The sequence below is a fragment of the Podarcis tiliguerta genome (assembly GCF_965153285.1).
Source record: "Podarcis tiliguerta genome assembly, chromosome: 1".
NCBI lineage: Eukaryota > Metazoa > Chordata > Lepidosauria > Squamata > Lacertidae > Podarcis > Podarcis tiliguerta.
This window is the reverse complement of record NC_139534.1, coordinates 49026596-49042781: the sequence shown is the minus strand read 5'-3', so window position 1 is coordinate 49042781 and position 16186 is coordinate 49026596. Positions and strand designations below refer to the sequence as shown.

Below are 16186 nucleotides of genomic sequence, written 5' to 3'. Positions count from 1 at the left end.
TTAACCTTAGAGCCAGCCTACAAAAACACATAGACCAGGTGTGGGGAAACTTTGGCCCTCCAGATATTGTTGAGCTAGAACTCACATCATCCTTGCTGGGGCATGTGAGAGTTGTAGTTCTGCAACATCTGGAGGGTCCCACCTGGTATAGATTGTAGACTGACTCTAAGTTCGATTTAGGCTGTGGCCATGGTCGCAATTTACCCATTTTGTTCATTTGAACTAGGATGAATGGCTCAGGACAAAGGACTCCCATGTCATAGTGTATGTCTGTACAGTTCCCTCTTCTGCAGAGCCTTCTGGGTTATGGCAGAAGTGCCTCAAGAAATGCAGGGAACTAAGCAGGTAGAGCCAGTTTAATACAGGCAAATATAAAATCTCAGAAGAGCAGTGAAAGAGCAGCTCAAGGGCAACTCTTCTTAAACAACAACAACTATAAGTCAACACAGGCGCCAAGCAAACCAATTTACACTCCCACCACAGAGTCTTATTATGACACCACACTAGCTATCTGGAAATAAAATCCTTCATTTTAACTTTCCTCAGTGTTTTCTTTGCATTTTCTGTCAGATCCTGGTTGCTGTTGTTTTTTAGTCTTCTCAAAACAAATATACACATATATATTCACACTGGCAAGCTTATGCATGTTAAGAAAAACCAAGTATCTGGATACAATATATGTGTTCAAAGTAGTGCTTGTGCCAAGATGCTCTGTTTTATACATCACAACGTTTGTTGGGTTGCAGCTTAAAATTCACTTTCAGGTGCTGTATTAGTGTGGGATGGATCAACGAACCTATGAGGATGCTTTCGGTTGGTACCTGCTATTTTTTGCCAAATGTCAAGGTTTGACATTTGATGCTATTATCTGTTATCAGTTAATCACTCATCCTGAGGTTTTTTTTGTTTCTCTTGATCTGATATTGAACTGAGTTGTGCTGTTAAAATCAAATAAACAGCCATGGATCTGGCGTTGCTTCTTCTTGGGGGCAAGCAGCAATATTTCAATTAGTCCCCTTGTTCTCCTCTGTGCAATTGCTGTATCCCGGTGCTTTTTGATGTCTCTGATCGATTCCCTTGGGAAGGAGAGAATGACTAAGTATGACTCAGTGGGGCTGCCTTTGCTCTCAGATGAAATATTCTTTCCGGCTCTCATCCATGGCTTCTTGAAGGGTAGGGTCATTTTTCAAAGCGGCATCTGCGCTTTCGGCAAATTCAGTTCCCTTTGCTTCGTTGGTGTGGTAGGTGCCCTTGTGCCGGTACATGTATCTCAGCATCACTACCAAGAGGCAAATCAAGACAAAAGCCACAGCTGCAATGACACCTATGGGGAGGAAGAAACATTTGAATGTTGCCTTTCATTAATGATTTCAAATAGCTGAAGGTTTTTTGTTTTTGTTTTGCATAGATGGATGCTTCTGCTGAAGCCTTCAAAGAGAAAGCATTCATACACAGCAACACATCAGAAAGCGGCTTTGACATTGTGATAATGAAGACTGGATTAAGGAAAAAATATAAGCAATACAAAACAAAAACAAGAAACAACAAGATCACACACACACACCATATTTACATTTTGGTAGACTTGTTGCTGCACCCATGTTGGCAGCTGCTTGAGACTTTCAGATCTTGTCAGTGCTTCCATCTCCCATGGTTTTATGTATGTAAGATTCTGAGCCAACCTTGGTGTGGGACACAGATTTTTTTGTACAGATTATATGATTCTATGCTACTTAATTCCTGCTCCATTCCTGCCACAGACTCTCTCCATTGCTCCTAACCAAGCTTAAGTCTGAACCAGGAGTGTGAATAGAGTCAGTTTATATTGGAATTGGCAAAAAAATGAGTTCCTCAAGCAATAATTCTAGCATGGTCTCCCCCTCTCCTCTCATTTCGTTTTCTACAGTCCACCCAACCAGTCTGAACCAGGACTTCAGTTTTACTCATTGTTTGTTCTGCAGATCTGGGTCTGAGCTTTGACAGTTAGTCTTTCAAGCTTGGCTTACCACGAACATTTGACTCTGAAGCTATCAGCATACCTGGGATCCTGAAGCAACCCCACAATGGTTACAGTATGGGTATGGGAAATCACTTTACCTGTGCAAAGCACACTCAAGTCTGAAGCATTAAGAAACCCTCAGAGCTTTTGCTGCCTGATTCCAGGAATCAAAGTTACTGCTATGAAAAAGAAAATTGCCCCTGTAAAGATGTTGCCTCTGGTATAATAATGCGACTCCAATAGGGAATTCATCAATTTTTAAGGCCCGTGATGGACTCTCAAAGCACAATAGGCTATAATGCTCTTTAGATGTTGTACAGTATTAATAAGCCTCAGGGACTCAGCACAATTCAATTTTCCTCCTAGTAACTTGTAGGAAGCTGAAATTAAAGTTACAGGAGATGGAACCTAAGGGAAATACAGCAGAACTTCACTAATTTCCACTAATGACGGGGAATCCACCTGGTGAATTACTGAAATTAGCAAGTACAGCAAGGAAGTGAGCAAACACAATAGAAATAAAGAAGACCCAAATAATACATCTTAACATTTAAGAAGCTTCTTTGGGGAGAAATAGTAATTCAAGCGAACAACTTGAATTAGTACGACAATGTGCTAATGGGACTGTAGCAAAATTGCTGTAACAAGTTTCTGTCATGGTAGCTCTCATCAGTGGAAAAGCCTAGAGAGGGAATGCTCTTCTTAACACCAGTTGATAATCTAAGATGGTTTTGTATGTGCACGGATAAACTTGCAGAGAGACACTGAAGTTCCGGGAGCGGGGAGAAAAAGAGGAGGCCTCACACAGCAAGGTTTTGGGACAGTATCATCTGGAATCCCATGACTTCAGATGCCCTGGCCTCTCACAGATTTTAAAATGAGAGGTGGGAATGTGAGGATACCCACAAGGCAGAGCAGCCCCATGTGAGGCTGCTGTCTATAGTCTATATAGTAATCAAAGTATGGTACAACCAACAGGGATTGCATTACGTTCCTGTGAGGAACCTTCTGCACATCCACATTTCTTAAGAGGCAATGGGTGATTTATGAGATGCCACTCTGAGCTCTGCCCCACACCCTCCTCAATCAGTTCTGGAAGATAGGGGAATCTCCAGAACAGAATTAGGGAGTGCATAGAGGAGGCGAGTGGTAGGAAGTCCCATTGTGCAGGTGGGAATCCTTGCGCTGATAGGATGCTTACTTAGCAGTGCACTAGATACAAACCTTTGAAAAGCATTAAAGCACTCCCTTCATACTGGTCTGAATAGCTAGTGGGTTAAACTGTGTTTCCTGAAGTTTTTGACCTGTTTAATCTCAGTTATTGCTTTTCACCTCTTCATTTGTCTTGCCTGCAAAATCATTAATATTATTATTTCTTGTTGTTTAGTCATTTAGTCGTGTCCGAATCTTCATGACCCCATGGACCAGAGCACGCCAGGCATTCCTGTCTTCCACAATATTATTATTATTGCCTGCTAAATCATTAATATTGTTCTTAATAATAATAATAATAATAATAATAATAATAATAAAAAATCGGAATTGGAGTAGACCCACTTAAATAAATTTATTTGAATTAGTCATGTCAGTTGATGGATCTGAGTAGGGTTTATTTGGATACAGCCCCTATTTTTCATCTTCTATACCCTCATTTTACAGGGTTTATCTGTTTAGTCCTTTGTGTGTGGTGGGAGGGGGATCAAAGTGCTCAATTCAGCACTAAGGGGATTGTTCCATCAGTGCAAGGATTTCTGCCTGCCCAACTGAACAATCTTCCATTTCTTCCCCCCTGCACTGTTCTGAGGGTTCTCCTGACCCGCCAAAGTGGATTTAGAGAAGGCAAGAGGGGTGCATAAGGCAGATGGGGGGGGGAGCCCTATTGCACTGGTGGAAGTCCTTGTGTTGGTTTCTGCTAACAGAAAGAACTGGTTGAATCCTACTATTATCTGTGTATGGTTTTCTCTAGACTTTAGCACTCTACCTGGGACTGTGCAGTCCAGACCTCCTTTCTCTCTGTGATGCTGCATTTAAAATAATTATAATAATTTATGAAATGATATTAAATACCTCCTGATGTAAACATACAATGGTGTTACTTCCTGTCTCTTCCCCCTCCCCCCCTCACAACTAGGATCCTCCCGGGTACATATGCCTGCTACACCCCTGGGCTGCTTACCCCATCCATGCAAGCACTAAACATATTTTCTGCCAATTCTCTCTGCACTTCCAGTGCTGTGCTCCAACCTGCTTTCAGCAGGTCTGTGGTAGTTTCAGCGAGCTTGTAATTGTAAGCCAGACTTTTAGAAATCTGGAGCCTTGCCTTTTTGTATAAATGTCTTACATACAGAGAGTGCACATTTTGTTGTACCCTCCGCATAATATTCCACCCTCCCCAAGGAAGCCGTCATTGCATGTGCTAGGAAGTCTGTTGTATAGCAGCTTTATGGATGTCTTTTCAGGTTTGGCCTGAATGGTTTATCACATTTTCACAGACTATTAACAGAGACATATTGCACCACACCATTGATTTTTCAACAGAAAAGCTGAGTAGGTGTATATTATAATACTTATTTTTTCTGGGCATAGGCAGAGAGTCCCGTTTTGTTTCTTCTGTTCTGTGAAATACAGCCTTTGTTCAAGCAAGATTGTGTTCTTACCTCCGATGACTGCAATATCAGCTGCAGTCGGAGAGCTTCCAATATTTGCAGCTAGAAATAGAATATACAAAATCTAATTAGACAGGAGATCTCGGGTGATAAATAACCACAGCTACTGCACTGAATGGAGCAGCATTCTGTTCTTTTTTTAAGCATTCCATTCGTTTTCTTCCCATGAAACCAAGAATGTGAATGATCTAGACTGCAAAGGGCAGCAATTAGAATCCTTAAATTGTAGCATTGGAAAGGGACCTTGAGGTTCATCTGGTCCAACCTTTTGCAATGCAGGAATCTCAACTAAATCAAAAAGAAGAAGCCTAATTCAAGCATCGAGGATGCCCCATGCTATACACACTAAGGATGGGAAACCTGAGACCCTCCAGATGCCGTTGCACTATGACTCCCATCACTGCTGACTCCAACATCAGAGGGCCAAGGGTTCTCCATCCCTGCTGTACATACTGAAAATATATCACTAGCACACTTGTGTAGTAGCTCTGCAGCCCAAGGAAACATCTACAAAATGTTACAAATATTTTCTGTCAACGTTTCTGGGTGAACATTCAAAAAGCATAAGCATTTCCTCCCTCATTTTCCCTCACAAGCACAAAATCCATGAAAGAAAGGTGTATGTGCTAAGTCAAATGGCAGAAGATGTGTCAATGACACCTTGAGCATGTTTGGGACTTAGACTGATGGATTATGAATGATCCTGGTTTGTCTTTCACTTTGTGTACTTGACATATTCTACATTGTTTGGAGTCTTGCCTGCGAGACCTTAGATTCTAGAGGCTTGAAGCCTAACCTGTAGGAGCAAGAGAAAACCCTATTCCATGTCCCCACCTAGTAGTAGGCAAGAATGGTTTCCCCTGCAGAGCTCAAAAGTTGGGCAAGCTGGTATAGTAAGTTGTGGTCCTTCAAGCATTGGTTTTAGGGCTTTATAAGCTGCCATCAATGTTATGTATGTATAATGTTGTTGTTGTAGTAGTAGTAGTAGTATCCATCTTTAGTTTGGAATTTTTCTCTTGAGTTATAAAAAGAACATAAATAATGAAGTGATCTTTCAAAAAAAAATCACACAGTAGGAGGCTGCTTTTGGGTCACTAATTTTTTTTCTTCTAGTTTGAAATTGGAGGGGAATCTCATCTGCCCTTTCTGATGAATGTGGTTCTACTGTGAGTAATTTCTCTCCCTTGGCTTACAAGCGTTGTAATGGGCCTAAGACTTATTCAACTGGCAAATCTGTCCCTGGCCTGTACCATTTCATACCACAGGTGGGGACTCACACGCCTGCATGTTTCTTCATAAAACTCATTGAAAATGGGGAAATGAGGCTTGACTAGGACATTTATTTCTATTTTCTATGTGCAGAGTTGTTGTTTTAAGAGAATAATTCAGTAGTGTGAATGCCCCCTCCATAGTTTCAACTCGTACAGCCCATCCATAGTTGTGCCATTTCAGTAAGAGCAAAAGTCTGTCTCAAAAATGAAGGCTGGGTGTTTACTACAATTGACTGCTGCAGAAGGAACAACAAAGATGGATATCTAGGTCATTTGTCATAAAACAGGTGCAGTTTTTGTGAAGTGGCACTTGCTTACCACAGGGCTGAATTTGGCTTCTGGAACTCCAATTACATTCTCTACTGAATTATAACAGTGCCAGAATTAGATAAAACCCAACATTGGTGTGTGTGTTTTTTAAAAAAAGAATCTAAGAAAAGGAATTGGTTTGAGAGAGTTATGAGAGGTTGAAAAAAGTAGGCATGAAATCTCAAATTTAATTATAGCCCTCACTTTAAATTTAAAAAAAAAAAATCAGACTAATAAAAGGCAGGAAAAAGGGGGGTGGGAGCATTTTGCAGGAAGAAAGGAAACTTCAGACAAATCCCTTTTTCTTTCCCATTATCTTACAAGATACTTAATGCATCAGCAAACTGAGAGGCTCTTATTTCCCTAGTTCCGCTACCCTGCCCTTTTCTCTTTCTATCTGCTGTAATGGCTATAATCTTGCATTGAAGTTGTATATAAATAAACGGGACCAGAGTGCATAGGTCGGAGACTGCAGCTACCACAGCTACACACAAATAGCACAACTAATTTAAACACCTTGAACCGAGCGCAGTAAGCTTTCGTAGAGCAATTCCAGACTGTTGCTGATTTTGGGTGGGATTCAATCACATACTGGCACATTCAGGTTGTGTAATTAATGTTGATTGGGACGTCTTTTCCAACAAACTCACTTCCCCCCAAAGATCAGACCTTTTAGAATAAGAAATGTGACAGGGCAATGCACCTGCACTTTCTTTGATGCAACACCATACAGTGGTATCTCAGGTTAAGAACTTAATTCGTTCCGGAGGTCCGTTCTTAACCTGAAACTGTTCTTAACCTGAGGTACCACTTTAGCTAATGGAGCCTCCCGCTGCCACGCAATTTCTGTTCTCATCCTGAAGCAAAGTTCTTAACCCGAAGTACTATTTCTGGGTTAGCAGAGTCTGTAACCTGAAGCACCTATAACCCGAGGTACCACTGTATAGAGTTCATACAAAAAATTTGAATGAATGCTCCTCAACAGCCGTTTTTTAATCTCCCTACAAACCAACTTGAATGAATGTTCGTTCCACAGGCTGTCTGAAAGCACACTATGGTTTTATTACTGTTGCCAGTGATGGGTTGAATTTTATTTTATTTATTTTTTTGTGAGGGGAAAGCCTGGAGGAGGGAGCTTTTGCAAGACACCCTCAATACCTCTTCCTTCAGTGAGTTCATGCTTTTGTTACAGTTGTTGCCAGCCGTTTTCTTGCCACACAGAGCCAATGAGCAAGAATGCAGCGGCATTTATTCCTCCTCCTTTTCACTTCCACTTATGTTTACTTGCTCATCCCCGCTTGGCCAGAGTCAAGTGAACAAGCTACCCTGAAATGGGGAAGAGGAGGAGCAGGTCCAAGGGGGCTCTTGTCAGTGGGCTGCCTGCTGGGATATGGGCTCTCAGCAGGTGCATGACCATGATGCTGGCCAGGTTTTCATTCGCCCCATGCCAAAGTGATGGATTTTGTTGGGAAAAACCATCCTCCCACTTTGCAACTCAGCACCTATTTTCAGGTGTGTGTGGATTATTACTATGTAAAATGGTGGCCACTCTTGATGCCTGAGCAGCCTCTGGACTGCAACAGGTTGGGAGGAGGCGTTTAACTCTCTATCGCCATGTCACAGTCCTGACAACAACAACAAAACCTCTACTATTTCCATTTCAAGGAAATCTCTCACTGGTGCCCTTGAAATGCAAATAGTAAATTCAAGAGAGGCAGTTTTGTTTGCAGTGGGAGAATGAGTGAGATTTCCCCTCTCCACCATCCCCAGACTCCTAACTACATAACAAAAAGGGAGGCACATTAATTGTGTTCCTGATACTACCACTGTCTAGTTTGGCCCACACATTACACTGGGCATGTGGAAGGGAACCGCTTTGTCCTGTGTGAGGAATTGGCAGTTCTCAGCAATGTGACCCAACCCCTAAGAAGCTCCAGTTCTAAATCTTAAAAGCTTGTGCCCGCTTTGCAATAAGATCTGCCAGTGCAGACTACATTGCAGAAGAATAGGGGTTGGAGGAGAAAACAGGACAGGGATCACATTCTGTATTTCCGGCTATAAAATTACAAACCACACAGCTTCTGCAATTGTGTCCATCCTCCCTGCTTTTAGTGTGTATGTTTTTTTTCTCTTGGCAACACCTGTCATTCATTGATTTGCCATATAGATTTAAATCTCAGGCTAGAGGCCAAGGAGTACAAGAAAAGATTGCTAAAGGTCACTTGACTTGTTACATTTTGGGTGCTCACTGAAAAATAAAGTGTGTGACAAATGCATGCATCATGCAGGTACAGTTATTTGGAACACAAGAAGCTGCCTTAAACTGAGTCAGACCATTGTCCTAACTAGCTCAGTATAGTCTATGTTGACTGGCAAGATTTCAGGCAGGGGTCTCTTCCAGGCCCATGGGTGTAGCCAGGATTTTTGTTAGGGGGGGGGTAGAACTGAACTATCTGTGACGTGATTGGTCAGTTAGCTAAGTATTTTTTATTTATTCACTTGAGCTGGGAGTGGGTGTGTGCAGATGCCACCCTCTGCTGCCCTCTGGCTGTGCCCATGTCCAGACTTACCTGGGGATGCCAGGCATTGGGACCTTTTGCATGAGCTATGCCCTTCTCCATATTGGGGAGTCATGATTGACTGCAAGTTTATATTTAAAGTACATTTGGAGACAAGCCCATAATCGCCCCAACACAGTGTGTGAAGTCATCTAGGGTAGACTTTCCCCTGCCTGATACTCTCCCATAATTTCTAACCATTGGCCATGCTTGCTGGGGTTGGTGGGAGCTGGCTGGCCTAAGGGTGCATGAATCAAGAGAGAGAGAGCTTGCAAAATCCATTTTCTAATAAAAGGATTCTGTTCAAACTGCATATTGAACAGTTAAACCGTTACCCATTATCTAGTTGAATACTTGCTGCCAACTCTGGTGCCCCACTGGAGTTGGCATCCACTTTTCTGAAGGGGTCATCAGAGCAAATTCATCAATCTGACACTCTCTCCGCTGAAAAACCCATCACCGCCTTCCACGAGATGGTGAAACTCATCAACGCCGCTCTTTGAAAATTAAGGAACAGTTTCTCATCTGTCAATCTGGACAGGAGATAGAATAATTTGGCCTCCATTTATATGCTAAATTATTACAAGGATAATAATGGTGGGTTGGGGAGGGGGAAATATAACAACCACACTGATTGTTTAGGTGACTGTAAATGGATCGTCTTCAAAAGGCGAGGTTAGAGAAAAATGCAGATAAACACACAGATTGCTTCAAAATCAAAACACTTAAGGCCCGGTGTTCATCCTTCTAGAACTAATGGCCATTCAGAGTGAACGGGATTGTGCCTCGAATTGCATTCAGATGCAAATATTTAATTGCCTCGGTAGCAAATAAAATTATAGGCCCCAGGTATTTGCTGGATGTTTTTCCACAGAAACAACATACTTAAACTGTGGAGTATTTGATGAATTAAATTCATTATGTTAATGCACTCCATATAATCTGAGCAGCCCACCTTTGGCTTGAAAAATACAGCGGAACTGCCGGCGTTGATTCCTGCTGCCTAAGACTGCTGCTCCCCTTCATGGATCACTGCCTTGCCGTGGCGAAGGGGCTTGAATAACTCAGAGAAGCTATGAACTATGCTGAGCAGGGCACCCAAGATGAACAGGTCATATTGGAGAGTTTTGACCAAACGTGATCCACCTGGAGGAGGAACCGGCAAGCCACTCCAGTATCCCTGCCAAGAAAACTCCATGGACAAAGACAACAGGCATATAAAAGTTATGACGCTGGAAGATGAGCCCCTCAGGTCGGAACGCGTCCAACATGCTACTGGGGAAGAGCGGAGGACAAGTACAAGTAGATCCAGAGCTGGTGAAGCGGCTGGGCCAAAGCCGAAAGGACGCTCAGTTGCGGATATGCCTGGAAGCGAAAGGAAAGTCCAATGCTGTAAAGAAAAATATTGCATAGGAACCTGGAATGTAAGAACCATGAACCTGGGTAAGCTGGATGTGGTCAAAAATGAGATGGCAAGAATAAATATTGACATCCTGGGCATCAGTGAACTAAAATGGACTGGAATGGGCGAATTCAGTTCGGATGACTATCATATCTACTACTGTGGGCAAGAAACCCGTAAAAGAAATGGAGTGGCCTTCATAGTCAACAAAAGAGTGGCAAAAGCTGTACTGGGATACAATCTCAAAAATGATAGAATGATCTCGATACGAATCCAAGGCAGACCTTTTAACATCACAGTAATCCATGTTATGCACCAACTACGGGTGCTGAAGAAACTGAAATTGACCAATTCTATGAAGACTTACAAGACCTTATAGAAGTGACACCAAAGAAGGATGTTCTTCTCATTATAGGGGATTGGAATGCTAAAGTAGGGAATCAAGAGATAAAAGGAACAACTGGCAAGTTTGGCCTTGGAGATCAAAACGAAGCAGGGCAAAGACTAATAGAGTTCTGTCAAGAGAACAAGCTGGTCATCACAAACACTCTCTTCCAACAACACAAGAGACGACTCTACACATGGACATCACCAGATGGGCAGCATCGAAATCAGATTGATTATATTCTCTGCAGCCAAAGATGGAGAAGCTCTATACAGTCAGCAAAAACAAGACCTGGAGCTGACTGTGGCTCAGATCATCAGCTTCTTATAGCAAAATTCAAGCTTAAACTGAAGAAAGTAGGAAAAACCACTGGGCCGGTAAGATACAATCTAAGTCAAATCCCTTATGAATATACAGTGGAAGTGAGGAACAGGTTTAAGGATTTAGATTTGCTGGACAGAGTGCCTGAAGAACTATGGGTGGAGGCTCGCAACATTATACAGGAGGCAGCAACGAAAACCATCCCAATGAAAAGGAAATGCAAGAAAGCAAAGTGGCTGTCTAACGAGGCCTTACAAATTGCGGGGGAGAGAAGGCAAGCAAAATGCGAGGGAGACAGTGAAAGATACAGGAAATTGAATGCAGAATTCCAAAAAATAGCAAGGAGAGACAAGAAGGCCTTCTTAAACAAGCAATGCAAAGAAACAGAGGAAAACAACAGAATGGGAAGAACCAGAGATCTGTTCAAGAAAATTGGAGATATGAAAGGAACATTTCGTACAAAGATTACCATAATAAAAGACAAAAGTGGTAAGGACCTAACAGAAGCAGAAGACATCAAGAAGAGGTGGCAAGAATACACAGAGGAATTATACCAGAAGGATATGGATGGTTCGTACACCCCAGGTAGTGTGGTTGCTGACCTTGAGCCAGACATCCTGGAGAGTGAAGTCAAATGAGCCTTAGAAAGCACTGCAAATAACAAGGCCTGTGGAAGTGATGGTATTCCAGCTGAACTATTTAAAATTTTAAAAGATGCTGCTGCTAAGGTGCTACACTCAATATGCCAGCAAGTTTGGAAAACTCAGCAGTGGCCAGAGGATCGGAGAAGATCAGTCTACATCCCAATCCCAAAGAAGGGCAGTGCCAAAGAATGCTCCAACTACCGCACAATTGCACTCATTTCACACGCTAGCAAGGTTATGCTTAAAATTCTACAAGGAAGGCTCAAGCAGTATGTGGACCAAGAACTCCCAGAAGTGCAAGCTGGATTTAGAAGAGGCAGAGGAACCAGAGACCGAATTGCAAACATGCGCTGGATTATGGAGAAAGCTAGAGAGTTCCAGAAAGACATCTACTTCTGCTCCATTGACTATGCAAAAGCCTTTGACTGTATCGATCACAGCAAACTATGGCAAGTTCTTAAAGAAATGGGAGTGCCTGATCATCTCATCTGTCTCATGAGAAATCTCTATTGTGAAGCTGAGGCTCCAATACTTTGGCCACCTCATGAGAAGAGAAGACTCCCTGGAAAAGACCCTGATGTTGGGAAAGGTGGAGGGCACAAGGAGAAGGGGACGACCGAGGACGAGATGGTTGGATGGTGTTCTCGAGGCTACCAGCATGAGTTTGAGCAGACTGCGGGAGGCAGTGGAAGACAGAAGTGCCTGGCGTGCTCTGGTCCATGGGGTCACGAAGAGTTGGACACGACTAAACGACTAAACGACAACAACAAAGACTGCTGCTGTCACTTCCATTAATTAACCTAGGGGCTTACGGTTTTCTTTACGCTTCCTTAAAAATAAGAATCAAAGAAAGGCAGTAGTCCTGTGAGCCATAGCAGTGTTATCCGTGTGGTACCATTGCTTATTGATCAGTGCAGGGCGATGGGTATACAGCTCCCAGAGGATAGATGCTCTTTTGTTTAGATGTTCCAAAGGCAGTGAACAAAGATCACATATTGTGGTCGGGAAAACAACAGCAGTTTTTTTGTTTTAAAGGCAACCCAGATGAAATCCAGTGACTCTTAAATATCTTTGTTTCTTTTTGTGTGGCCTTCAGATAGTGATGCCATGAACTCAGTAAATAGGGCTGATTGTACTCTGGTACTCTGGGCACCACAGTTCAAGAAGGACACTGACAAACTAGAACGTGTACAGAGGAGGGCAACCAAAATGGTCAAAGGCCTGGAAACAATGCCTTATGAGGATCGGCTAAGGGAGCTGGGCATGTTTAGCCTGGAGAAGAGGAGGTTAAGGGGTGATATGATAGCCATGTTCAAATATATTAAAGGATGTCACATAGAGGAGGGAGAAAGGTTGTTTTCTGCTGCTCCGGAGAAGCGGACACGGAGCAATGGATACAAACTACAAGAAAGAAGATTCCACCTAAACATTAGGAAGAACTTCCTGACAGTAAGAGCTGTTCGACAGTGGAATTTGCTGCCAAGGAGTGTGGTGGAGTCTCCTTCTTTGGAGGTCTTTAAGCAGAGGCTTGACAACCATATGTCAGGAGTGCTCTGATGGTGTTTCCTGCTTGGCAGGGGGTTGGACTCGATGACCCTTGTGGTCTCTTCCAACTCTATGATTCTATGATTCTATGATCTTCTACCCAGTTTGAAATTCTGTGCTGAAAGCCAAATTATACAATGTGTAGCTTCCTTTCCCTTCTTCTTCTTTTACTTTTATTAATTACAAGTGCAGGTTTTGTGGGGAGCAGAGGATAATGGTTACCAGGAATTTAGCATTTGGAGAAGGGGAGAAAGTTATCTTTTCCCTCTCCAGCATGACTGGAACGCAAATTGCCCTCCTATGCATGGCTAGTAATTGCGTGTGGAGACCCCCCAAACCACCCTCCCCCAAAATAAATACAAAATAGACACAGAATTTTAGTTTAAGGTTTTTGGCAATAATTTTGGCCACAACTTTATTGAATTACAGCATGTGAATGGTTGCCTAGGCATTCATTCCCGACTACCTGACCCTGCAGCGTGGCAGGAACAGGACTGACAACTGGACTCCACCAGAGGTCAGTAAGGGAAAACATGCTGGGGGAGCACAGAGTGGAGTGCAGGCTCCACTTAACCCCATATGTTCCCAGGGACTCTGGCGTGGCCCTAACCCCTGAAAGGGGATAGGACAAAAGCAAGGAGAGTCCCTGGATTCCTTTAACGGAATTCCCTAGCAGCAGCAATGGAGGGGCAGGCACAGCCAACCACTTCCCCTCTGCAAAACATTGAACCAATGCCTAACCGCCAACCTTTCCAAATTGTGACAATTTGCTACATGGTAGGCAAAAACCAAATGACAACAGCCAATCAGCCAAATGGCAAAATTCCTACCGGGCTCCTACTCCAAGACAGATGACCCCTAGGCAGGCATAGCAAGGCCAAAAGGACAGCCCTAAATATAGGGAGGGAGGGTGGGTGATTCGGGTGCACGTCGCAAGAAAGAGAAAGCTCCTGGCGATGTGCAGCAGCTTAAATGGCCCCTTGGCAGCCAATAGACAACCAAACAGGCCAAATTTCTGCCCCAGCAACCGAGGGGCAGCCAATGGGGTATTGTGGCTATCCAAATGGTCCCGCCCCACCACAGGAAGGCAGTTTGGGTGATCTCTCCACAACTCGTGCTCTCCATGATGGAGGACACGATAAAACAAACAAATTATACCCCCTGCCCAAGTATTGGTACTCTGTAGGAGGGGGCAATTTTAGTTTGGAAAGGGGAGAGATAAACCACACCTCCCTGCAACCTGCATTTCTCAAAAGGATCATACATATACACACACCATGCACATTTATAAATGCAAAAGTGTGGGAACATAGCTACATACTGCACATTAATGCACATGTAGTTTGGCTTAGATAACCGAAATCCATAATTTAGAACACATTATGCAAATATACACCAAGCTGCTGCATTTGAATGATGCCCTGTGAGGAGCACACAAATTGGGATTTTGCAAAGCCTAACAATGATTTGGCAAGAACTGGGGTAGTAAAAGGTGTTTTTGTTTTAAAAAAGAAGAACTAGAATGAATTAAAGGAGAAGTGGTTAGGGGACAGATTAGAAGATTACTTTTTTTATCAGGTATAGGAAAAAATGCTTCAGGGCTCTCAGGTGCCTTGCCAAAGTTTTCCTTTTTCTTGTGAGTTTCCAGCCACCTCTACTGGTGCATTTCCATGGTATTCCTTCTTAAGGTTTGCCTGATCTGCCCTGATATCATAGTGGAACCTTGTAGGCAGAGATGTCATTGTCCCTCTGAGTAGCAGATGGCATGGTAGGATGCCACCATTTACATGGCCTCTGGCTGGTTGTATTGCTTACAAGGAGGTAAGCATTCTTTCTTCCCCAAATGTCCTGAAACAATGCTCCCACAAGACACTTTAATACTACTACTACTACTACTACTAATACTACTACTACTACTACTAATAATTTATTATTTATACCCCGCCCATCTGGCTGGGCCTCCCCAGCCACTCTGGGCGGCTTCCATAGAAACCAAAAATACACTAAAATATCACACATTAAAACTTCCCTGAACAGGACTGCCTTAAGATGTCTTCTGAATGTCAGGTAGTTGTTTATCGCTTTGACATCTGCTGGAAGGGCGTTCCACAGGTCAGGCGCCACTACCGAGAAAGCCCTCTGCCTGGTTCCCTGTAGCTTTGCTTCTCGCAATGAGGGAACCGCCAGAAGGCCCTTGGCGCTGGACCTCAGCGTCCGGGCAGAACGATGGGGGTGGAGACGCTCCTTCAGGTATATTGGACCGAGGCCATTTAGGGCTTTAAAGGTCAGCACCAACACTTTGAATTGTGCTCGGAAATGTACTGGGAGCCAATGTAGGTCTTTCAAGACCGGTGTTATATGGTCTCGGCGGCCGCCCCCAGTCACCAGTCTAGCTGCCGCATTCTGGATTAGTTGTAGTTTTTGAGTCACCTTCAAAGGTAGCCCCACGTAGAGTGCATTTCTTTAGAGAAAACAAAATGGCGGACACTTAGAAGCATCTGCCTATGTCACACACATCTCTGAATTTTAAAGATAGAAGATAAGATTACAGTGGTAGCTTGGTTTACAACCACAATCCGTTCCGGAGGTCCGTTTGTAAATCAAAACAGGTTGTAACCCAAGGTGCACTTTTGCCAATGGGACCTCCCAAATTTTTTTGTTCGTAATCCAAAAAAAAATGGTTTGTAATCCAAAAAAAAGTTGCAAACCGAGACATGCACTTCCGGGTTTGACGTGTTTGTAATCCAGGACATATGCAAACCAAGATGTATGCAAACCAAGGTACCACTGTATAGCTCAAAGTGGATAATGGAAGAACATACAGAATTTTGCAGGTTATAGGTGGCTGGTAAAAAATAATAATATTGAAGAGAAATTCTTTCAAATTCCACACAGTGTCTCCCTCAGCCTAACCTGTCAGATAAAATACTTCAAAGTATTCTGCCATCCAGAAATCTTTAAATATAATGCATGTTCATTTTAGGGTTATCAACAAAGTATTATTTTCTGACATTATGTGCCATTTGATAAATTTATTTATTTAGTTATTTATGAGGCAAATACTGTGCTTTCTGAGAAAATTCTGC

General features: G+C 43.0%; 1 protein-coding gene across 2 annotated transcripts in view; it reads right to left on the bottom strand.

Annotated features, from left to right (window-relative positions):
• Window positions 1–338: 338 nt before the first annotated feature.
• The window catches only part of GYPC (glycophorin C (Gerbich blood group)), a 32533-nt gene continuing 16685 nt past the window's right edge, over window positions 339–16186 (bottom strand). For both annotated transcript variants that reach the window (XM_083431237.1, XM_083431236.1), the window contains 2 exons: window positions 4657–4707; window positions 339–1324 (listed from right to left, as the gene is read on the bottom strand). In XM_083431237.1, the coding sequence (XP_083287363.1) occupies window positions 1128–1324; window positions 4657–4707 (248 nt within the window). In that variant the 3' untranslated portion in view covers window positions 339–1127. The remainder of the gene's footprint in view (window positions 1325–4656; window positions 4708–16186) is intronic.